The sequence below is a fragment of the Arachis hypogaea genome, chromosome 13, assembly GCF_003086295.3.
Source record: "Arachis hypogaea cultivar Tifrunner chromosome 13, arahy.Tifrunner.gnm2.J5K5, whole genome shotgun sequence".
Taxonomy (NCBI): Eukaryota; Viridiplantae; Streptophyta; class Magnoliopsida; order Fabales; family Fabaceae; genus Arachis; species Arachis hypogaea.
The window spans coordinates 10973180-10997170 of record NC_092048.1 but is presented as its reverse complement, the minus strand read 5'-3'; the positions used below and the strand labels follow the sequence as shown (position 1 = coordinate 10997170).

Here is a 23991-nt window from a genome sequence, read left to right as displayed (position 1 = left end):
AAAACTGATACGAATTCTCTTTTGAGACGCTGGTGATGAGTTTGGAAAACTCTAAATTAATATTTGTGATGACTAAACATTATTAAAATTAATTAATTGCAAAATTATTAATCTGAATTTTTCATTCAACATATATTGATTAAATAATTTTGCTGCAGGTCTTATTGGACCGAAATAAAAAGAAAATGATGCTAGCCCAATTTACACTCAGCCTTGGTTTTTATAAAATGAATAATGTTACTTGGGCCCAAATGATTTTGATTGCTCTAAGCCCAAGAGTGTTACATGCTTTCCATTTGCTTTAGACATACTCCAAATTTTATCAGGAAAGCAAATGTTATTAATGGGCCAAGATCAAATATTGTTGCAATCAAACCCATATCTTATAAGAGTTCCTCATGCATGATCCGAAACCAAAGAAGGAAGAAAGCAAAATTGCTTTCAACGGATCCAAAGATTCAAACATTAGATGGATTCCAAAATTCATTTAATTGCAATGTGTTGCATGGGAACTATGAGAGAGAACATGAGTGACTTTGATTTGATGGACATTATTGAAGCTACACGTTACTCAGTAAAGGGAAGTAAACATTTACTTTGCTTTATCAAACCACTTTAGTTAATGTCCATATTCTCTTTCTTCTCTCTCACAACTCTTTCTCTCTTCGGTCATTACTCAGAAAATATTGGCAGCCATGGAAGCAAAAGTAAGCTACCGAGATGAAGAGAAAGCAAGCCTAAAGACCATCACAATGATGGCAAGAAAACATACTAAAATAAAAATGAGCTGTGGCTAAGATATTCACCAAATGTGGTTAGATTTGGTGAGGTTATCTTGAGTCTTTCATGCTCAAAAATGGAAGAAGAAGATTCGGCCAGCTGGAGGAGATTCTTGAAGCATGGCTTGTCTTCGATTCTGCTCAACCACCACAGGAAGTAGCTAGAGTGGCGAAGTGATGGTTGAAGGCAGAGATTGAAGCAGATGAAGTCATCATCATCATGAAGCATCAAGGGCCAGAATTTCATCTTGGAGAGCAAGCCAAGGATGGAGAGCTCGGATTGATGAAGGGTGATGATCAAGAAAGGACTAGAGGTAATTGCATGTTGGTTAATGCATGGTTATCTCTTCTCTCTCTATGTGGCCGAACCGGTTTTGTTGAAGGAAGAAGAAGTTGGTTCAGTTTTGGCTTCAATAAGTGGAGGCTCCCCTCTTCTATATTAAGGGTGGACAGCCACTGTTTGAAGCAAGGAGAAAAATTGAGAGTGCAAGGCACAGAGTTCTCAGAGCTACCTGAGCTAACAGTTTTCTCTTCTCCTTCAATGTATTCAGTTTTGTATTTTTCTGTTTAATTTTGTCATGTCTTGAGTCTCATGGTAAAAAGGAAAACAGTGAGGTTTGTAATGAAAAAGCCATAGAGCGGAAAAAGGCAGAGAGTGCAAAATTAAAAGAAAAAGCCATAGATGTCTTAGAGTTCCTTTGTTCATCTATGTTGTGTTTCATGATTCTGTGGGAATCCCCTTGTAAGTTGGGTTAGCACTTTACAAGTTGTAATCTGTTTGATTATAGTGAAATTCCATCATTGTTGTGATGGAGACTGGATGTAGGCTGCACTGCACTTAGCAGCCGAACCAGGATATATCTTGGTGTAATTTTCTTCCTCTCCTACTCCATTTCTGTTTTCTACTGCACAGGAGCAAAAACCAAAAATGTCTCGTGCCAAGTGACGAGACAAAATGAAAATGTCTCGTGGCTAGGGACGAGCTAAAAACAGAAAAGTCTCCTCTGAATCCAGCAAGTATTAGCAAGCAAAAAAGGGGGCTAAGATTCAACCCCCCTTCTCTTAGCCACTGAAACCATCAGCTGGCAAGATAACAGATAGTTGATATGAAAAAGAAAAAATTTATGACAATTTGATTCCTGAATCAATTTTAAAAACTTTAATCCTTAAATTTAAATATCACTATCTGCATTCATTCTCTTCTTTTTTCTAATTTCGTAGCTATTTTGCAGACGTTCTTCTATCCATCTTTAAAGTTAAATGATTATAGTTGTGTCTTTTATATTATGAAAATGAATGATAACTTTATTGATATTTAAATTTTTTTTTTTGTTTCCAAAATATGTAAGTAAGAATAATGTGAAACACTATCACTTTTTAATTTTTTTAAAGATAGAAGCATGTATATAAACAAGATATGTATATGTACATCTCTTTTATTTTTTGTAAGATACAATTGGATAAATTGTCTATCCAACTTTAAAAAGAAAATAAATATAATAATTAGTAACATACATACAAACACCAAGGCCCACCTAATTTTAGAATTCTAACTTTAATTTAGACTCTAGACTTCTAAATTTTTAAGTAGTTTTGATCTTTTATTTTTTATTGTCAATTAAAGGACTTATTCTATGATTACTTGTTATTACATCTTCTTCCTTCAATTTTATCTACTCACAATGCAAAAACAGCTCACACCATCTCTTATTTATAGTCTATGTCCAAATTCAACAAAAATTGGAAGTGAATGAGTCAAGTTTATATTCAGAAACACAACAAATAAAAACTACTATTTATATTGTAGTTTAGACAACCGAAAAACGACCACTCTAAATTAATAAAATTATAATTCAACTTCGTAACATTTGACTTTGAAAATGATGAAGAGAAAAATGTCTGCAGAACAATTATAAAATTAGAAAAAAAAAGAAAAAAATAATTATAAAATTAGAGAAGAAAAGAAAAAAACTGCAAATAATAATCTTTAAATATAGAGATAAGAGTTTTTAAAATTAATTCAGGAATTAAATTACAATAAAAAAGTTTTCTCTTTTATATATATCCATCAGTTATCCTTACCTTATCAATATATCAAAAGAGAGTCCACATTAATTTTTTAATGGCACTACCTAATTGACAGAAATTACTTAAAAAATGACTATAAATTCTAAAATACAACTTTTAAAAATGAATTATATGAATAATTATTAATTTCAAAAATTAGTACGAAACTCGAATATAAATTCAAGAATTACTTTAAAGCTTACCTCTATATCTTTGCCAACAAATTAAATAGGAAACATATATATAGAATGAGTTTCAAACTTTCAGTTATCATAAATTCATCATAACAAAATTGCTAGTCATGAATGTAGAAATACAAAAAATACTTAACGTCCGAATTTGTTTATAAGAAAAACTCAAATTGATAGGTCTCACAATGGACTTGAGGCATATTATTAATTAAGCAATGCTGTATAATTAATAATAATTTATATTTATATTTATAAAAATTTTGTTATATAAATATATAATTTATATTTATATTTATTATAATTTTATACATATAAATTAATATAATTTACATTAATAAATTTTTTTAGAATTTAAATATATAAATTAATAAAATTTATTTATTAAAAATAATTTAATATTTATACTGATTAAATAATAATTAAAAATTACTACTCTAAAAAATTTTTCTTATTAATCCCCGATACATGTGCATAAAACATGTATGGCTTAAATTAGTCAAAATATCAAATCACATTAATCAACACCATATTATTTCAACTTATAACAACAAAAATACCCTAAATTGAAAGACAAGAGTGATAGATAATTTTAATGCAAACACGGTATATCTACAAAGTATTTGACATGATACAAATATAATAAAAAAAAAGTTTAGGAGCAGTAATTTTTGTGTTTTGTGGTTAATACTTAATCATAAAAAAAAATGAGTGATTTTTTATTATTGGATATAATATCACACCATTAAAAATACTATTGATGACCAATTAATAGTTACAAAATATAAAAGTTGCTGACCCTCTAACACTCCTACACAATAATCTGCAGTGTCGTCAACATATGCGCAGGTAAAGAAAGCAGCATATGGCAACCAAGAAAGCCGAGAGACAAAAGGAAGTAAGACGGAAATAAGGTGGCCACCACAGTCCACGGAGGGAGAAGGAGAGAACAAAGGAGAAAGGAAGCGGCCGAAGACATAAAATTAAATCAAATTAAATGTCGAAAGTATTTTTAATTTTTTTTAAAAAAATTAAAAATAAAAAGTATATTCTTTCCTTTTATAAATAGAAAATAAAATTTTTGATTATCAAGTGTTAGTCATTTAAAATTTTTAAAAAATCTACTAATATTAAAAAATTAATTTTAATATATTATTAGCATAAAATAGTTTTATACATATATTTAATTATATAATATTAAATTAGTAAAAAGAATTAATTTTATATTAATTATATAAATAATGAAAAAATATAATTAAATAATATATAAAATATTTTATATTATAAGTGTATTAAAATTAAATATACTAATAATAATGATAATAATAATAAATATAAATAAATAAATGAATGAATAAGCAAAGAAAGAGTTGAACTCAGAATTTAATGGTCATGTGTGCTACCTTCATCCGGCTCTCTTTAATATCACGAGCAATACAATAAATAAAATAAAATTTGGAAGAGACGCATGCATCAAAGCATTTGGTTTATATAATCATGGTAGACATGGAATAGAATTATTGTCTCTCCTTTAAACCAAGCAAGAGACAGATGGGTTCAATCATAATATACTGACTGTTGCGATTAGCTAGTGGATATCAATTTTTTTTTTCCTTCACAGTATGTTCAAACACGTCAACAATTAATTCGTAATGAATTAAAAATTCATTAAAAAATTTATTAGTAATCATAAAATAAATAACTTTATTAAATTTGAGTTTTATATATAAATAATAATGAACTTTGAATTTAACTAGGAAATCAATTTTTTCTGATAATATCAGCTAATTATTTAAATTATAAATTTTAAATATAAAATTTTAAATTCTAAAATCTAACTTTAAATTTTTTTTAAAATAAAGGTTAAAAAATAATTTTATAAAAAAAATTGGTTAATATTAACTACTTAAAAATTAATCTTTTATATTTTTTGTAAATAATTTTATTTTTGAAACCGTCATTGTTCGTATTTTTGTTTATTTTAAGAAAAAATTATATTATATTTTTGTATTGTAAAATAAAAATACTATTCATGCATTTAAATTAGTCACTAAAATTAATCATTATATATTTATATATAATAAATATACATTATTTAATTTATTTTTAATATATATTTTATATTTTAATATATATTTTATATTAATAATTTATTTAATGACTAATTTTAACGTACATTTAATATAATTATTACGAAAATATAGGTAATCTTTAGAAAATTAATCTCCGAATGAGGTTAGTAATTATATTAATAAGAGAGAAAATTTATTCTATAAGCATTAAATTACAAAAATGGACATCATCATTTTAAGCAACCAAGGAGGGAGTAAAGAGGACAATTTTCGTCTTCTACTACTTTAAATTTTAATTATTCTTTCTTGGAAAAATAACGGGATATTGCTAATTATTTTGTGTTGGTTAAGTCAATTTGTTTATATTGCCCAAAGTCTACAAACTAGACCTAAAAGATATGATTATCGTGAATTCAAAAGCAACGACGCGTTTGGAACATTATTATTTTTATTTTCTTGTAACAAAAAATCTTTTTCCTTTCAAAGTCACTTTCTGCTGGCAAGATGACCCAAAAATGGAAAATAAAAAAAGGACAATTTCGTTAATGGACATGATGCAGGGTTTGACTTGGAAGTCTTGTGCAAAGACCTCATTGCAATCAAGTATATTAGTTGATTAAATTTATGGTGAGCCATAATAATAATAATAAAAAATGCATTCCAATTTCTTCTAGTATACCTTGAATCCAATATATAGTAAAGTAATAGCTATAGCTATTATCATTTACCAGATCAAAGTCTAACAAAATTGTCCTCCTCTATATATATATAATAGATTCATATAATTACATAAAGACACATCAAAAGCAACTTCCTATGTTCCTTCTTCGAATTTTCTTCATTCTTTGGATATCCAAGCTATTTTGCCAAAAAACAAGTTTTAATTAAATTTGTCACATATATAATAATGCAAAGCAAAGGGAAGCACATACATGATAAAGTTAAAGTATTAATAAAACAATATACTAAAAGATTTTGCCTTATGAAAGGAATCACAAACTGAAAGCCAATATTTAATTAATTTGTACTACTATAGCTAGATCCTTGCATGTAAGTACGAAAAGAAATAATATAAAATATAAGTACTATATGTATATAATATTATCTCACACTTAATGGCGAAAGAAATTTCGTGGGAATCAATTCCAAAATCCACCTCTTGAATTTTTATTTTCGAGTTCCTAACAATGTTGCTTCTCTAAATTGAACGTGTATATATATAGATTTGTTTTACTTAGGTCATAGTGCTCTTCAGATAGTGGTGTATTCATACATCATTGTTATTACATAGTTGTAAGTAGTGTGCAATATCATGACATATAAGTACTTTAGTAACTAAGACTGTTTCTATATAATATTCTTTATAGTTGCTCATTATAGTAGTCTTAAATTTTATGTGATATATATATAGTATAGACTTAACAGTTAACGCCCAAAATATTTCTCATCACCAGAATAATATGGTGACACTCTTAAAGCCAAACCCCACAAAATTTCCTTTATATCATTATCATTAAATTAGAGGTATCACCAAATTAAATTAAACAAAGCTAGCTCCGACATCAATCTGATTCTCCATTATTTTATTTACGCGGAGGGAGAGATCAATACCAAAATCACAAACTCATTCAGGTCCATTTGGATAGGTTTATAAGTAACTTTTTTTAACTTTTAACTTATGAAAATGTATAATTTTAATGTTTGGTACAATTTTTAAAGCAAAATTACAACTTTTTAAAAAGCTATTTTGGTGCTTAAGGAGAAGTTAAAAAAATGACTTCTCTCATAATAAAAAACTTTTTATCACTTTTTTCTTAAAATAAGTACTTTTAAAACTAAAAAATCAAATACAAAATCACTTATTTATAAGCTACTTTTAATATAAGCATTTATTATTTAAGCTATTTCTTTAAAAGTAACTTAATTAAGTTGTTTATCCAAACTTGACCTAAGTCACTCTTAATTTACAAAAATTAATACCAAAAATATTGTGAAGTAAATATTTAAATTAGTTTTTAAAAAATTTTAGATCGGACATTTTAGTTTTCTACAAATTTTTATTGTCTAGAATTCTTCGAAAATTATATTCTCGTTGGACAAATTAATTCTTTAATTATTTTTAATCTAATTTTTTAAAATGCGTATTAGATAAATAAATTTTTAATAAATTTTATTATAAAATAATTAAATCTTATAAAATATCACTCTAAGATAAATTATTCCCATTTAAATTAACGAAGTGATGGAATTAATTAATAAGAATTTCTAAAAATAAAAAATTTATTGAAGACTATATAGTATGCAATAATCTAAAATTTTTTGAAACCTAAGTTGAATGTTAACTCAATATTGTGTAACCTAAAGTTCACACAGAAGTTAATATGGTAAGTATATGTAACAACTAACAACATCCTTTATAGTTTATATGATGTGAACTTTAGTTTGTTTATTTAAATCCGAAAATTTTTCTTGCTTTTTTTTCATGTCGCTGTCGATATGACAACACTCAGCTTAATTTGTTGGCACAACAAAAGTCGCACTTGACTGACTTCCATTATCCAACAACAATAATACATTCGAGTTAAGAATGAGTCAAATTGTCTTTCTGTTTTTCCTTTATTATATAATTTTTTTTAATAATATGAGATCAGTTATAAATATCTATAACAATGTGTTGTTATCTATCATAAATATATGCCCATTTTTATCTTTTATTTTAAACAGTATTTGAGTGGTGTTGATATCGGTAAATGAAGATCTGTAATGAATCTACATATAAGATAAGCACGTGATGAGTGTGACCTTTTAGCTTATCATTTGGTCTTTTAATTAAGAAGTCGAAAAATCGAATTTCATTTTAAGCACTCGCAGCTAAGTATTTCACTATAAAAAATGTTGGTTAAAATGATGCTTATGTTATGACGATTTTATGTAACTCTCATATTTTTTGTTAATTCCGATGGAAGTGAGAGTCTGTCATATTATTCAGTTGATTGATGGCAGTTTTTAGAGAATGAGGTGGTTTAAAATTGTCATTATCTTTAGTCTTCCTTTTTTTAAAAAAAATAAAAATCTAAAACTTAGAGGTGATGTTGTTGTGCACACTGCACAGAGAAGATGAGGACGAGAGTAACGTGTGAACGTGACGAATCTAACCGTAGTTTTCCACTGTCGTTCATCTTTTCGCCACCGCTCAGCTCCAAGTTGCCGCAAGCAACATTATCATTGTTGTTGCCATTGGCGGAGGTTATAGATTTGCTTCTCTGGCTTCGATATCGCCACCGTTCATCTCCATTGCTGTTCATCTCCGCCGCCATTCATTTGCTCGCCACCGCTCAGTTCCAAGCTACCGTAAGCAATGTGTTATCGTTGTTGCTACCTTTGGCTGAGGTTCTAGGTCTGCTTCTCTGGCTTTGATTTCAAGTTTTATTGTCACTGTTCATCTCCTCGTTGCTGTTCATCTGCTCGTCGCCATTCATCTCCTCACCACCGTAAGCAACGTTATTGATGTTGCCTTCGGTGGAGCTTCTGCGATCAAATTTTTTTCTTCGATTTGAGGATTTGCTTTCTCTTCACAACCTTTCATCTCCTCGCTGCCGCAAGCAACGCCGTTGTTGCTCTCTCTGGCAGAGCTTCTAAGATCTGGTTCTTTGGCTTCAATTTGTGGATTCAATCTGGTTCTCTAGCTGCTGCGAAGCTATTGTTGCTGCCTTTGACTAAGCTTGTATGATTTGGTTTTGCCATCTATATCAATTCAATAATCAACATGGTAAAAACCGCGGTTTTAAACGCCATTTTAACCAATAAAAATGCCACTATCAGGGTAAAAATAGCGATTCAAAATGTCATTTTAACTAACTAAAAATGTCGTTTTAATCCGATAAAAACGGCGGTTTCAAACGCCATTTTAACCAACCAAAAATGCCACTCTGCCAAGGTAAAAATGGCGGTTCATAAACGCCGTTTTAACCAACAAAAAAATGCCATTTTATTTGAAAATAACGGTGGTTTGAACCTTCGTTTTAACCCAACTCAAAAACTACTGTTTTAACCAGATAATTGTGGCGGTTTTTCAAAAATCGCCGTAATAACCAAATGACGCTTTAAATTATGGCGGTTTTTCTTGAGTGTCATTCAAAATAATAATAACGGTTCAAACCGCCGTAATAATCCTAAAAAATCGCCGTAATTACCATTTTTTTTTTGTAGTGTTTGTCCATAAAATCTGCAACAAATGAATATCATTGTGTTCAAAGGTGAATCTCTTCAAGAAAAAAATAAAAATAAATGCACCTAATAAACAAAAGATATAAATAACCAATTATTATTATTATTATTATTATTATTATTATTATTATTATTATTATTATTATTATTATTATTATTATTAATAACAATAAAATATATACTATAAGTTGACATGCAGCGCCATACAATATACTGGAAATGATCACAGCTTTTCATGCACATTCATTATTTGGAATTTCTATTGTCCTATGTAATTATATAAGAGAAATAATAAGTGAACAAACTATTTTTTTTATTATGTTAAACTAAATATACCATTTTTAAAATGCGAATATTCTTGTTTTATTTTTTGGTTATCTACAGATTTTTTAATTCGATAGGTTAGGGATTAATTTGACATAAATTGAGTTTTATTTAAGAATTTACTGTTAGACACTAATAAGAATTCTTACATACACAAAACAAAATTTAAATTGCTGATATTTATTTTAGCGAATAAGTGAACTAATTACCGCACTAATCCAAATTGGGTGAACATTCTTGTTTTAGACCATTAACAACATAAAATTACCACACAAATGGCTAAATCTTCTGTTGCTGTTCACAATGGGTGAGAGAGTATAAGCCATTTTTTATATTTTGGTCCGAAAGGGCTTCTTAGTTTTAGTTTGTGGTCGTAAAATGGCTTCTGAACTAATATCAGTATTACAGAAAGTGGCCCAATCTTGTTGTTTTTCTTGATCATGAAAGCCCATATAATATATGGGCTGGGCTACTATGTATAGTACTTTGCTATTGTTAAACGTTGTGGCCGGAAAAGAGAAAGCCTGTCCATATAGGCATATACTAATTAACTCAGACCCAAAAATATTCTAATTAAGAAGTTTATTAGATTCTTTAATAGTGAAAGATCCCGAAAAAAAAATCTTTATTTAGTGTAATAATTAATTTGTAGAAACAGTTTCTCTTGGAGGAATAAATTTGAGAGTTTAATTTTAATAAATTGATGAGATAAAAAGCTTTATATATTGAAACATAGTTATACATTTAGATAAATTTAAAAAGTAGTATCAATTTTTTTCCTCAGTTTTGCTTATATTTAAACTAATAACTGCGATATTTTTACTAAAAAGTATTGGTCCCCTGATAACTCAAATTCTTTTATTGTAAGTTGGTAATTATTAAATTGATGTACGAAATACCATTTTGGTAAACGCACTAAGTGGTGTGAATGTCTTGTTAACTGTCAAATAATCCTTAAGGCTTAAGTTAAAATTTTAAATTTTAATATATTAGTTACTCAATGGCATAGAGATTGATGTTAGCACGTATATTTTTCTCAAGGTAATATTTTTCACATAAACAAGTATCTAAAAAATAGAGAGGATGAAGTTTTCCAAGGTAATCTACTTTTATTGTTAATTTAATTTCTCAAGGTAGAGGGTATATAATTATATATAGTCCTATATAATATACCACAATAATAATAACAATGAATGAAATTGAAACTTAGTGTAGTATATAACTAACTATATACTGACTAGTATTCTATAACTATGAATAGATGAGAAATATATATATTTGTTGATGTCATGGCCAAGAACCATCATCGCAAGTGGCACAACCTTCTTGAGCAATGTCAGTGATTTGAACACCAGAATCATAGATGACACCATTTTTCCAATCAGCCGGAAGAACCTCCTTCTGTGCCCAAATCCACTTCCCATCAAAACCTGCCGTTACAACCAACCTTAACTGCAATGCCCCTTCTGGAACCCTGCTTGTGTCCCACACCGCCCCATGATTTCTGCTTAAGAAACTCCAGTTTGACGACCCAACCTACGTTACAGACACATAAATAGTTATATCTCTAACCGAAGTAACATTGTGTGAGTTGATGTTTTAATGAACATGTAATGTAACGTACCTTAGCTACATCAACGGCTACAATGTCAGTTTGACCACCTTGATACAAAAATTTAATAGCCAAGTAATTTGGCTTCCTGCTTGATTCTTCAACGCGAACAGCCAGGTTCTTGTTTTTGTACTCACAAGGTACCCTGCTCCATTAAATTCATCCATAAATAAAACAAGTAAGTATTTTAATTAAGTCAAACTTAATTGAAATATTTCTAAATCTATACGATGCTTGAACGTCCATAGCAAATCTTATACTATACACAATACACCGCATTATATAATATTATGTAATACAACATAGAGACATAGACCGTTGCTGTTAAGTGTTACTAGAATAAAATAATTTTTGAAACTATGGTCCACCATGGATGTTCGCTTTTTGCGGTGGGCCGGTGCCAGCAGCCCCGGTAGGTGAGCACTGGGGACATTCACAATTTCACATACCAAAACAAAACGAAAAAAGTATAAAATATTATCTTATCCAAACTTATGCATAATAATTAAAAATTATTAAATAATTTAAAATTTTAATTTTAATATATCTAATTATATATCGTCACATCAACTGTCTTAATAGTTATAAAAAAATCAAATATAATTATACAATCCGTGAAGAATAACAACAATTAAATAATTAAAATTATTTTGATACCTTTTGTATTCAATGTCAAGAATGCCAAGGTTGAGAAGATGCTGAGCTTTTCCTTTGAGAGCCAAAGATTGAAAGGCTCTGGTGCTAAGAACAAAATCAGTTTTGTTATCTTTGTTAAGATCAGTAAGAACCACTCTGGTTCCTGATTTTGTGCAGAGCTTTGGGTCCTTGCATCTAATCTGGAAGCACGCACCACAAGCAGCACCATCTCTGAAGATGGAAGGAACAGCAGCTGCAAGGTTTCCAGCACTTAACGAGAGTGCCAATTCACTATAACCACACGCCCCAGCTGCAATAATAATAATATATTCAAAGGATTAATAACACAAATGGAAATGGAAATGGAATGAATGAAAGTGATAGATGGCTAGAAATCTCACATGACAGAGCGGAGGCTTTGGAGAAAAAAGAAGCCTTGGATTGGTGGACGCAACGATCACAAGCGGTGGCAGATGAAGAAAGAAGAAGCAACAACAGAGAGAAGCGAACAAAGAAAGCCATGTCGATTTCTTAATGTGTTCATTGATGATAACATACACTCTGTTTTATAGGGAATGAATGAATGAATAAGCCACGTCAGCATCAACATTCAACAACAACGCGGCTACACAAACCATCAAAGACAAATAGTTACACTTACTTTATGACTTTTTTTTTTTATTTCACTCGGTTCTTATCTCCCTAATTCACTATAAAAAGAAATGAAATACAAAACTTTGAATGTGTTTATTAATAAATATGACTAAAATGGTAACTGTGTCTGACTTAGTGGGGTGTACTATGTGCCAATCCTAAACAGCTGTGTTATCCAGTTTCTTTAACTGCTTAGAGCCATTAGAGTGGAGTAGAGTACCGCGTAATGTAGTAGCAGTAATAACGTTTTGACTTTTGACTTTCTAATATGTTTAGCTACATTCCTTGGTGGTTTCTTAATTCTTATCTACACCTATGTTACTCACCATTTACTAATTTATTTAAGGGGGTACTTTTAATAAAGATGTTTTTATGTAAAAATGATACTATAAACTATTAGAACGATTGATATGTTTAATTAATTTATCAAACAATCAAGGTTCTAAAAAACTAAATTGGTAGAATTAGATATTTTAAAAAGTGAATTTTTTTGTATTTTATTATTTTAAATAAGTTACCTGTTAAAATAATTGTTGAGCGAAAATCAAAATTTATAAATACTAACAAGTGCACCAAATCGTTTGAGTAATACTATAGTGAGTGGATATTATTTTTACGATGATTAATAAACTGCGCAAGTAATGTTTAATGGATTATTCTAATTAAATTAAAAATTTGATTGGAAAAAATTAAGCATGAAAACAGAGAACTAAAAGAGAGTGTGCTTCATGAGTAATTGAGATAAAAATAATATGAAAAAAGATATTAAGATTTTAGAGATATTCAATTTCAGGATAAACACTTCTTGTCATCTACTTTGATCATATAGAAATGTATTGATGGCAAACCGCAAATAATCAAACTTCAATCTCTTGGTGATTCAATTTCTCTTAATCTAATAAACCGTCAATTTTTTGATCAATTAACTATAACAAGAGATTAAGCACAATTTTTGGTTTAAAGCCACACAATTCTTAAGGACTAATTCTAATTTATTTTATGTCACTTAGCAAAACTAGTTTTAGAAACCTTAAGAACTATGAGAAGAGGTCTCAAGCTAATTTCAGTGATTAATTTTTCTAAGGTAATAGAAGAATTCATGTCAGATTAAAATTATTTTTCAATACATTTTAATCATTGAGATGAAGAACAAAACTTACTTCTTGAATTAAACATCAATGCATTAATCAATAGTAGAAAAACAAAAATATTAATCCATCAAAATAAACAGAGCTCATAATCTTAACAGCGAAAAATTAGTTGTTCATGATACGAAAAACCAAAAACAATAAAGTGTAAAGTGCTCAAAGAATAGCTCAGCTGTCTTCAAATAAATTCCTCCGACTCTTTATGTTCTAACCTAAACCTAAATTTTAAATTCAAAACAAATCTTTCCTAATCAATCTAAACTAAAAGTGATTTTCTCCTTTATTGAAATTCAAAGCTTGACAATTACTTGGAGTGTCTGATATTCATTGAAATCATGAGCCTTGCAATTGGTCTTGGGCTTGAAGAGTTGGCGTGACTGATGATTTGCATCATCTACCTCTTTCTCTTGTCTAAAAGGATTATAGAATTGGTGAATTCTCATTCAATTGATGCAATTACTTGAACTAAATGATGAATTTTATGGGACATTACTTTGAAAAGAGTCTTGTTTGAATTTCAGGTGAAAATAGCAACAAAAGAGGAAGAAAGCAAGAAAAGGGAGATGAGCGTGTGTACTGGGCGTGCCACTTGATGCAAACGCCATCATTTTTACTGGGCATGGCACGCCAGCTATCAGTTCCAGGAAGCAAAGCGGGAGAACTTCAATGGGCGTGGCACGCCAGAGTAGGGCGTGGCACGCCAGTTGTCATTTCCAGAAAGAGCCCAATGAGGAGTTTCTATGGGCATGGCACGCCATTGATGGGCGTGGCACGCTAGTTACATTTACCAGAGGAGTCTCCATGAAGAATTACAATGGGCATGGCACGCCAAGGTCAGGCGTGGCACGCCAACCACAATTTCCAGAAAGGAGGCCTTGATGAATTACAATGGGCGTGGCACGTCAGTTATCTTTTCCAAAAGAGGAACTCCAAGTTTTACTATGGACGTGGCACGCCAAGAATTCTATCCAGAGAGGGATCCTTGAAGGCTTGTAAAGGGCGTGGCACGCCAGCCTCATCCTCCACAATGGACGTGGCACGCCAGGTCGAAGGCGTGGCACGCCAGTGCAACTGAGCAGAGGAAAATGGAGGAAGCACCATTATAGGCGTGCCACTTGAGTCCTGGGCGTCGCACGCCAAGCTTAAGTGCTCACACCAACTTCAATGGGCGTGCCACTCGATACTAGAGGCGTGGCACGCCAAGCTTGTGAGCCCACAACATCATTATGGACGTACCACTTGGGTCTAAGCGTGGCACGCTAATTCATTTGATTAGAGAGGGGAAGTGAAGCTCCAACAAGGGCGTGGCACGCCAGTACAAGCCTCCAGAGAAGAAGAGACAATGCTTCCTCGAAGGCGTGCCACTTGGGACTTTAGGCATGGCACGCTAAAGTAAAATATCAATGGGCGTGCCACTTGATGTTTGGGGCGTGGCACGCCAACCTTGCTCGCATCATAGGCGTGCCACTTGAATCATGGGCGTGGCACGCCAGTTCAACCTTCCAGAGGGGAGCATTCATGCCTTATAAAGGGTATGGCACGCCAGACCTAGACGGGCACGCCAGTTCAACCTTCCAGAAAAGAGATTGAAGGCTTTAGCGAAGGTGTGGCACGCCAGCACAAGTGAGCAGAGGACAAGGAGGAAGAGCATAACAAGGGCGTGACACGCCACTGCTGGGCGTGGCACGCCAGTTCTGGGCGTGCCACGCTAGTTCAATTCACCAGAGAAGAAGAAGGAAGATAACAAAGGGGGTGGGCCACTTCGAAGCTAGGCGTGGCACGCCAGGCCAGTTTCACAAAAGGAGCGTGCCACTTGGGAGTTTGGCGTGGCACGCCAAGCCAAGCCATTGAGCTGGGCGTGGCACGCCACGCACACGCCGCTCACATGCCAGGCACATGTCTCATTTTAATGATTTTTCTCTTTAGTTTTTCAATTGTATTTTCTTTTCTTTTTGTAATTTTCATTTCTAGTAATAGGAGTAGTATAAATATCCTTTGAGAGTACTGAAAGAGGGGTTGATTAGTTGGTTGGAGAGTAGGTTGTTAGCTGGGAACTTTTACTTTACACTTCACTTCATCTTCTTCCATCTCTTGTACTTTTCTATAAACTGTGAGTAGCTAAACTCCCTCTTATTGGGGGAGGGAGCTCTATTGTACTTGATGGATTAATTGATAGTGAATTTCTTCTTCTCTTCATCTTCTCTTTGATTTGCTAGAAGGAATTTCGGTCTTCATCTTAGTGTTCAATCATCTTGAAAAAGAGATTGAATGCAATTTGGGTTTCATGAGAGCCTTGGAAAAGGAAACATGAAACCATACTTGAAATCCCTTCTCACATTGAGTAGATCTGGATTTTGGGATTGGATATGGTGACATGAAATCTACCCAATTATTCGGATCTATGAGCAATTAGACCAAGGAATTGGCTGATTATCAAGATTTGAGAGATTGAATCACCAAGGAATTGGGGTTCAATCAATCATAATTGCCAAAAGGTCAATGAGTTGCATGATTGAAGATGAGATGATCTGAATTTAATCCAAAGAGAGCAATATCTTCCAATTTCAATGAATCTTCCCTATTCTTATCTTCCATATTCTTTATAGCTTTCTTTAATTTCTATTATCAACTCATTTCCCTTTACAATTCAGTCATTTATGTTTTTGCAATTTACTTTTATGCTCTTTACATTTCTGTACTTTATTGCTTTCCTTTATCTTCTAGTCATTTACAATTTGGTCATTTAGAATTCTGCACACAACAATTACTCTTGATTAGCTTGATTAAGTCATGCAGTAACTAAATTTGTTCAATCAATCAATCTCTGTGGGATTCGACCTCACTCATTGTGAGTTATTACTTGACGACAATTCGGCATACTTGCCAAAGGCTGGTTCATTATAGTGATATAGTGAATTTCCACAGATCACCAGTGACACTTGAAAACTGATGTTGCACGCTAATGTCTCTTTCTTTTTGGAGGCTTATTGGACTTTGGCCCAACGTGACACTTGATGGAATGGTGTGGCACGCCAATGTCTTGTTGGTATCGAAGGCATGTAACGCCAAGGCATAGGCTTTGGTGGTGGCATTATACGCCATAGTTTCCTTGATCCCTGGAGGTGCTCTCAGTCTTGGCATGGTCGAAGGTGTAGCACGCCATAGTGGCATTGTACGCCACCCTTCTTGCCTTGCTTCTAGCCCTTGGGAATTGGCCCAGCGTGCTACACCCAAGAGTGGCATTGCATGTCTTCTCTCCTTCCTTAATTGAAGGCATAGCACTCCAGTGTGGCATTGTACACCACTTTCCTCTACTTAATGCTAGCTTCTTAAAGATTGACCCAACGTGGAACGTGGGGGATTGAACGTTGCACGCCACACTAAAGTGGATGTTTTCATGGCTTCATTTTGTTTGTCTTTTTTTTTCTTTGTTCTTGCTAAAATTCTTTTAACAATCTCTTACAAAATACAAAGTACTCAAAGTAGCAAGAATACTGTTACTTGATAAGAAGACTCCCACTCACCTTAACTTACTATGCAGCTTATGTAGATAAGTATAACTCTCATACCTGCACAATTGGTGTGACTAAATTATGCATATTAGTTAGTTAGAATAGTCTAATTAGTAACTCCTCACTAGTATATAAGAGACTGTATTCCCATTTGTATAGTTTTGAGATCTTTCACTGTAGTTGAGTAATTTTCAATTCCATTTCTTCTCCCAAATCTCTTTCTCTGTTTTGTGCTCAGTGCTTCACCGACCACACTTCAACATGGTGCGGTGAGCGTGGAGCTTGCTGAGGGCACCTGAGATTGGGATCGAAGGAGGAACTCAACGTTTCATGCTTGAACATCACAAACGCAAGTTCTGAAAACGCAAAGCGTGCAGTGAATGGATCCAGTTTGCGACACTGCAGGAACGAATCCGCAAGCACGATAGCCATTGGAGAACCTTGATCCGTATGAAATTTCTGCATTTTTTAGTCAGCTTTCTGCTATTCACGCTCACATGAGTCGGAATGGTGGAGGATTCAATCAGGATCCTTCGAATCACTTCTTCTTGCATCCGTCTGAAAATCCAAGTCTCGCTATTACAAATGTCATTTTTAATGGAAAGAATTATGGAGATTGGAGTAGATCTATGGTTAGGGCTCTGAAATCTAAGAATAAGATCAAATTCATTGATGGTAGTTTACCTAGACCTGAGATACACGATCCTACCTATGAAGCTTGGGAGCGTTGCAATACCTATGCAGTTGCATAGTTAAACCTTAGCCTGAATTCTGATATTGCTCAAAGTGTAAGTTGGAAAAATGTGGCATTAGACCTCTGGGATGAATTGAAGCATAGGTACTATCAGGGGATAAATTTCGAGTAGCCGAATTACAGGAAGAGTTGTATGCTCTCAAACAGGGAGATATGAATGTGACTGCATATTTCACTGAATTGAAGAAAATGTGGGAGGAATTAGACAGTTTCAGAACAATTTCCTCATGTAGTTATGGAAGAGATTGCAGTTGTGGATTAGGTGTTGTAAGAAATTTTAGAACGGAAGATCAAGTAACACGATTTCTTAGAGGACTGAATGAACAATATGCTGGAGTAAGGTCTCAGGTCATGCTTATGGATCCGCTTCCAAGTTTGAATACTGTTTTCTCACTTCTCACACAACAAGAAAGGCAATTCCAGAGCTTTGATTTTACCTCAGATAATAAACTCATTGCAGCAGCTCGATCCGCCACTCTCTTGAATACTGCAGAAGATTCACACAGCAGAGGAAGAGGAAGGGGCAGAGGAGGCAGGAATCAAGGCTTTGGAAGAGGCCAAGGAGGATGAGGCAAGATGCAGTGCTCTCATTGTGGTAAGTCTGGACACACCATTGACACATGCTATAAAAAGCATGGATATCCATCACATATGCAGCAGAGGCACAACACTGCGATCATGAACATTAGTGCATCAGATTCTGAGGGAAGAAATGAAAATCTCAGATTTTCTTACAATGGAGAGAACAGTGGGTCACAGATTTTTGATTTCACACTAGAACAAAAATCATCTTTGCTAGCACTTCTCAACAAAGAAGATCAGAAATCAAATCATAGTGCTGAACCACACACTCTAGAGCCCTTACCAACACCTCATCCAGGTAGTATGGTACATGTCATGCATTTTAGATCAAGCATACTTGCATTAAACGTTTCAGATAAAAAATATGCACCTTGGGTGGTGGACACAGGGGCTACAGACCATGTGTTATACTCACTCAATGATTTTCAGTCATATCATGAAATAGCTCAAATTCTTGTCAAATTGCCTAATGGTGCACTAGCCATTAGCAAAATTGCTGGAACTATTTTCTTTTCAAAGAACTTATACCTTGTTGGTGCATTGTATATACCTTCCTTCAATTTCAAGCTAATTTCTGTTTCCAAGGCCACATCTCATTTGCATTGTCACATGAACTTTGATGACAAATTGTGTAAGATTCAGGATATCAGCTCGGAGAAGGTGATTGGCACAGCTAGGGCATGTGAAGGACTTTATGCACTGAATGCTGAGACAGTGAGACCTGAATTTACACAGGCAGCAAGCTTCATGAGTTTTTCCAAACCTGAAATAAAGGGAATAAATCTCTGGCACTTTCGGTTAGGTCACTTGTCTTTAGATAGATTGAATGTTATGAAATCTGATTTTCCTTTCATTGACTGTAGTAATAAAATTGCACCTTGTGACACATGCCATTTTGTGAAACAAAGAAAACTGAGTTTTTCAAACATCACTACTATTTTAGGAAATGTATTTGATATTCTTCACATTGATATATGAGGCCCTCTTTCAATTCCATCCATTAACGGGCATAAGTATTTTTTTAACCATTGTTGATGATAAATCACGATTTACATGGACTCATTTAATGAAAACAAAAGCAGAAGCAAGCAAACTAGTTCAGAATTTTATTCAATTTGCAAAGGTGCAGTTTGGCAGCCAAGTAAGAGTCATTAGAACAGACAATGGACCAGAATTTTTAATGCCTCAGTTTTATACAGAAAATGGAATTCTTCACCAAACATCATGTGTTGAAACTCCTCAACAAAATGGCATTGTTGAGCGGAAACATCAACACTTGTTGGCTGTCACTCGTAGCTTGATTTTTCAGTCTGATATACCCAAATGTTTTTGAAACTTTGCTCTTTTGCATGCAGTTTACATCATCAATCGAATTCCAAGCACCTTCTTGCAAAACAAGTCTCCATTTCAGCTTCTTTACCAAACATTCCCTGATCTTTCAGATTTAAAAATATTTGGATGTCTAGCATATGCTTGCACTATAACAACTGGAAGACATAAGCTAAACCCAAGGGCTCGCAAATCTGTATTTCTGGGATTTAAGGAGGGTGTTAAAGGATTCGTATTGATGGATTTAAAAACAAGACAGATTTTCATTTCCAGAAATGTATATTTTTATGAAGATCACTTTTCCTTTCACACACAAGCAACCTCAAGCACCTTTTCACAAAATTCTGCATCAGTGGGTTACAACCCACATTATGACCCTTTCTCTTATGACGTATTTCCACATACTGTACCTCATACACAGTTAACACCTTCACACACTGCACAAAATAAAAATTTAAATTCACAAATTAATTCTTCGCATACTAATGAAAGTGCTGAGGCAGCCTCTACTTTCCTTCATCATGGTCCTGAACCTGTTGTGCAAAGGAGGTCCACAAGAATCAGGAGTCGCCCTTCATATCTTCAAGATTATCAGTGCCTAAATGTCACTTCCAACCTTGGCCATTCCACACAGTCTCAGTGTAAGTATCCCCTATCAAATTTTCTGTCATATGATAAACTTTCATCATCACATAGAGCATTTTCAATTGCATTGTCCACAAACACTGAACCCAATCACTATGAAGAGGCAATCTCTCAACTTTGTTGGAAAAAGGCTATCCAATCTTAACTTGATTCTCTAAATGAAAGCAAAACCTGGAAGCTCACTACTTTACCAGTTGGTAAGAAGGCCATAGGGTGCAGGTGGGTTTTTAAGGTCAAATACAACCCTGATGGTAGTATTGAGAGACATAAAGCACGCCTAGTGGCAAAGGGATATACCCAAGTCCCTGGCATTGACTATCGAGACACCTTCAGTCCGGTTCTCAAGCTAACAAGCCTTTGCATTGTTCTCGCTTTGGCAGCAGCTAATAACTGGTTTTTGAAACAAATAGATGTGAACACCGCATTTCTTTATGGAGACTTAGATGAAGAAGTCTACATGACACCTCCACCAGGGCTCTGTGTTGATAAGGGTCAAGTTTGCAAACTGAAAAAGTCATTGTACAGCCTGAAGCAAGCTAGCAGGCAGTGGAACAATAAACTCAAGTCTGTCCTAATTGAGTTTGGATACAGACAATGCCGATCCAACTACAGCCTATTCACCAAGCATTCTGATCATGGTTTCACAGCAATATTAGTCTATGTGGATGATTTAGTGTTGGCTGGGAATGATATGGTTGAAATTGACAACATCAAAAGAGTGTTGGATGATCGATTTCGCATAAAGGACATTGGGGACCTAAAATTTTTTCTTGGATTTGAGGTGGCCCGATCAAACAAGGGAATTGCATTATATCTAAGGAAATATGTAGTTGATATGCTCAAAGATTTTGGGATTATTGATTGTAAACCAGTCTCCACCCCCATGGATTATAGTGCCAAGTTGGGACAGGATAGTGGCACATTACTTGCAGATGTTACAGGATATCGAAAATTGGTTGGGAAGCTGCTATACTTGACAAATACTCGTCCAGACATTAGTTTTGCAATCAGTAGACTTAGTCAGTTTCTTGACAAACCCACCAACGCTCATCTTCATGCAGCTCATAGGATTTTAAGATACCTAAAGTCTGCTCCTACATAGGGGCTCTTCTTCTCTACCTCCTCTGACCTGTGCATCACTGGCTTCTCAGATTCGGACTGGGCTGCTTGTCCGGATACCAGGCGTTCTACTTCAGTCTACTGTTTCTATCTTGGATCATCTTTGATTTCTTGGAAGAGCAAAAAGCAATGTACTGTTTCATGTAGTTCATCAGAAGCCGAGTATCGTGCATTGGCTGCAGCAACCAAGGAAGCTATTTGGCTGGGGTATCTCCTGAAGGATCTGGGCATGCCACTGACAAAGCCGATTAATATTTTCTGTGATAGTCAATCGGCTATTCATATCGCTTCGAATCCTGTGTTCTATGAAAGGACCAAGCATATAGAAGTCGATTGCCATGTGGTTAGAGACAAGTTCAAGGAGGGATACATCCATTTGCTGCCAATTTCTACCACTGATCAAGTTGTTGACCTCCTCACTAAGCCTCTGCCTCCAGCAACATTCTCCACCCTTCATCGCAAGTTAGGATTGTTAGACATCTACACTCCCAACTTGAGGGAGGGTGTTACTTGATAAGAAGACTCCCACTCACCTTAACTTACTATGCAGCTTATGTAGATAAGTATAACTCTCATACCTGCACAATTGGTGTGACTAAATTATGCATATTAGTTAGTTAGAATAGTCTAATTAGTAACTCCTCACTAGTATATAAGAGACTGTATCCCCATTTGTATAGTTTTGAGATCTTTCACTGTAGTTGAGTAATTTTCAATTCCATTTCTTCCCCCAAATCTCTTTCTCTGTTTTGTGCTCAGTGCTTCACCGACCACACTTCAACAAATACAAAAAATTTAAAAAAAGATCACTGACTTTGTGAAGAAAATAACAAGAAAAACTCTTAAAAGATGTTCATGCATCAATAATATATTGGTTCCACTGATTAACCAATTTTTTAATTAGTTTATTGTTAATTGTAGGCTGAACTAAATCGGTCTAATCAATTCTCAGTTAACCCGATTGAACTTGTTGATTTAGTAATTTAGTCTAATTTTTTAAAATCATACTAAATGTTCATAACATCCAGACGTCTTTATAAAAATAATTATATTTATTTAAAATTAAAATAATATTAAAAAGATAATAATTTAAAATTATTTTATTTAATTTAACATGTATTATTTTATATATGTAGTATCTATAATTAGTCTAATATTATTTAATTAGTTTAATAGTAATTAAACAATACAAAATAAAATAAATAACAATTAAAAATATAAAATAACATAACCTTAAACTAGTTTATACTTTATACTAATTTCAAACATTGTTAAAATTAATACTCATATTAGGTTTAATAGTGTCAGTTAATTTATTGTCAAGAGATGTTAATATTCGTGTGCTTAAATATACATTTACGAAGATTAATTATAGTCAAGAGATGTTAATATGCCTATGTTTAATAGACATTTATGATGATTAATTATGCTCAAGCGTTAATATTGCTATGCTTGTATACATTTATGAAGATTATATTTATTGCAAGAAAAAAATATATTTTAATTTATATGCTCTTATAGATTACTAAAGAGTTTCTTCACTTTATTCCGTGCATAATTTGTCAAAAGGAAATTATATGGTACAGATCTAAATCTGTACAGATTTAAAGATTTGCTTCCTTAAACCACACTTTTTAAAGCCACACTTTTCACTTAAAACCGTAGCTCTTCACAAAGAAAAAACGTCACCTAATGGAAAAAAGTAAATTAGAAGATTTAAGAGAAGAAATAATTAAGTTATCGAAATTAATAGATCAAAAATTAATGATTTTAACTAATGTTAACTGTAATGACACCGAATTCTTAAAATCAATACAAAATGATTTTTCTCAAAATCTTTATTTTACTATAAGTTTTATTGAAGGACTTCAAAAACCTGAAAAAACTTATTTTTCACACGGAATTTCTAAGAAATGTTACCATGGAAATGATTCCCCACATCTTTATCATACTTTTAACCCTCAATTAAATTCTATAGTAGATATGCTTGAAGAAATATTAGTATCTATAAAATTTCAAAGAAATAAGGAAAAAGAAAATCCCAAAGAAGAAAAATTTCAAAATATAATCAACATAACAGATTTAAAAGTAAAACCACCACTAAAATTATGAATATTGAAGAAAAATTAGAAGAAGTTACAATGCTTTTTAAACAATTAAAAATGGCTCAAGAAAATAATATTATGGAACAGGGATTTCAGATAGAAGAAGAATTAGTAAATTCTGAAAATATAGAAAATGAAGAACACATCCTAGATTATTCAAGTGACGAAGAACCAGCAATTCCAATACAAGTAAAAAATGAAGCTGGAACATCTAGGGATAATCAATCTCAATTTAAAT

General features: G+C 32.9%; 2 protein-coding genes across 2 annotated transcripts; one reads left to right on the top strand and one right to left on the bottom strand.

The window, feature by feature from the left end:
* Positions 1-10746: 10746 nt before the first annotated feature.
* Positions 10747-12759, bottom strand: LOC112737158 (expansin-like A2). Its single transcript, XM_025786928.3, has 4 exons — positions 12307-12759; positions 11927-12215; positions 11282-11414; positions 10747-11193 (listed from the first exon to the last, which is right to left on the bottom strand). Exons 1-4 carry the CDS (start codon positions 12425-12427, stop codon positions 10945-10947), a joined length of 792 nt encoding a protein of 263 aa, XP_025642713.1. The 5' UTR covers positions 12428-12759; the 3' UTR covers positions 10747-10944.
* A 4957-nt stretch (positions 12760-17716) lies between these two features.
* Positions 17717-18543, top strand: LOC140177438 (uncharacterized). Its single transcript, XM_072210542.1, has 2 exons — positions 17717-17962; positions 18058-18543. The coding sequence occupies exons 1-2, from the start codon at positions 17717-17719 to the stop codon at positions 18541-18543; spliced, it is 732 nt and encodes a 243-aa protein (XP_072066643.1).
* Positions 18544-23991: the final 5448 nt, after the last annotated feature.

Excerpts from the sequence above, each read along its gene's own strand:
- LOC112737158 (XM_025786928.3), bottom strand. The coding sequence starts at position 12,427 with ATGGCTTTCTTTGTTCGCTTCTCTCTGTTGTTGCTTCTTCTTTCTTCA. Across the intron at positions 11,415-11,926 it reads CTTGACATTGAATACAAAAG|GGTACCTTGTGAGTACAAAA; the intron begins GTATCAAAATAA and ends TTAATGGAGCAG. Across the intron at positions 11,194-11,281 it reads TAGCCGTTGATGTAGCTAAG|GTTGGGTCGTCAAACTGGAG; the intron begins GTACGTTACATT and ends TCTGTAACGTAG.
- LOC140177438 (XM_072210542.1), top strand. The coding sequence starts at position 17,717 with ATGAGTCGGAATGGTGGAGGATTCAATCAGGATCCTTCGAATCACTTC. Across the intron at positions 17,963-18,057 it reads AGCGTTGCAATACCTATGCA|GTACTATCAGGGGATAAATT; the intron begins GTTGCATAGTTA and ends ATTGAAGCATAG.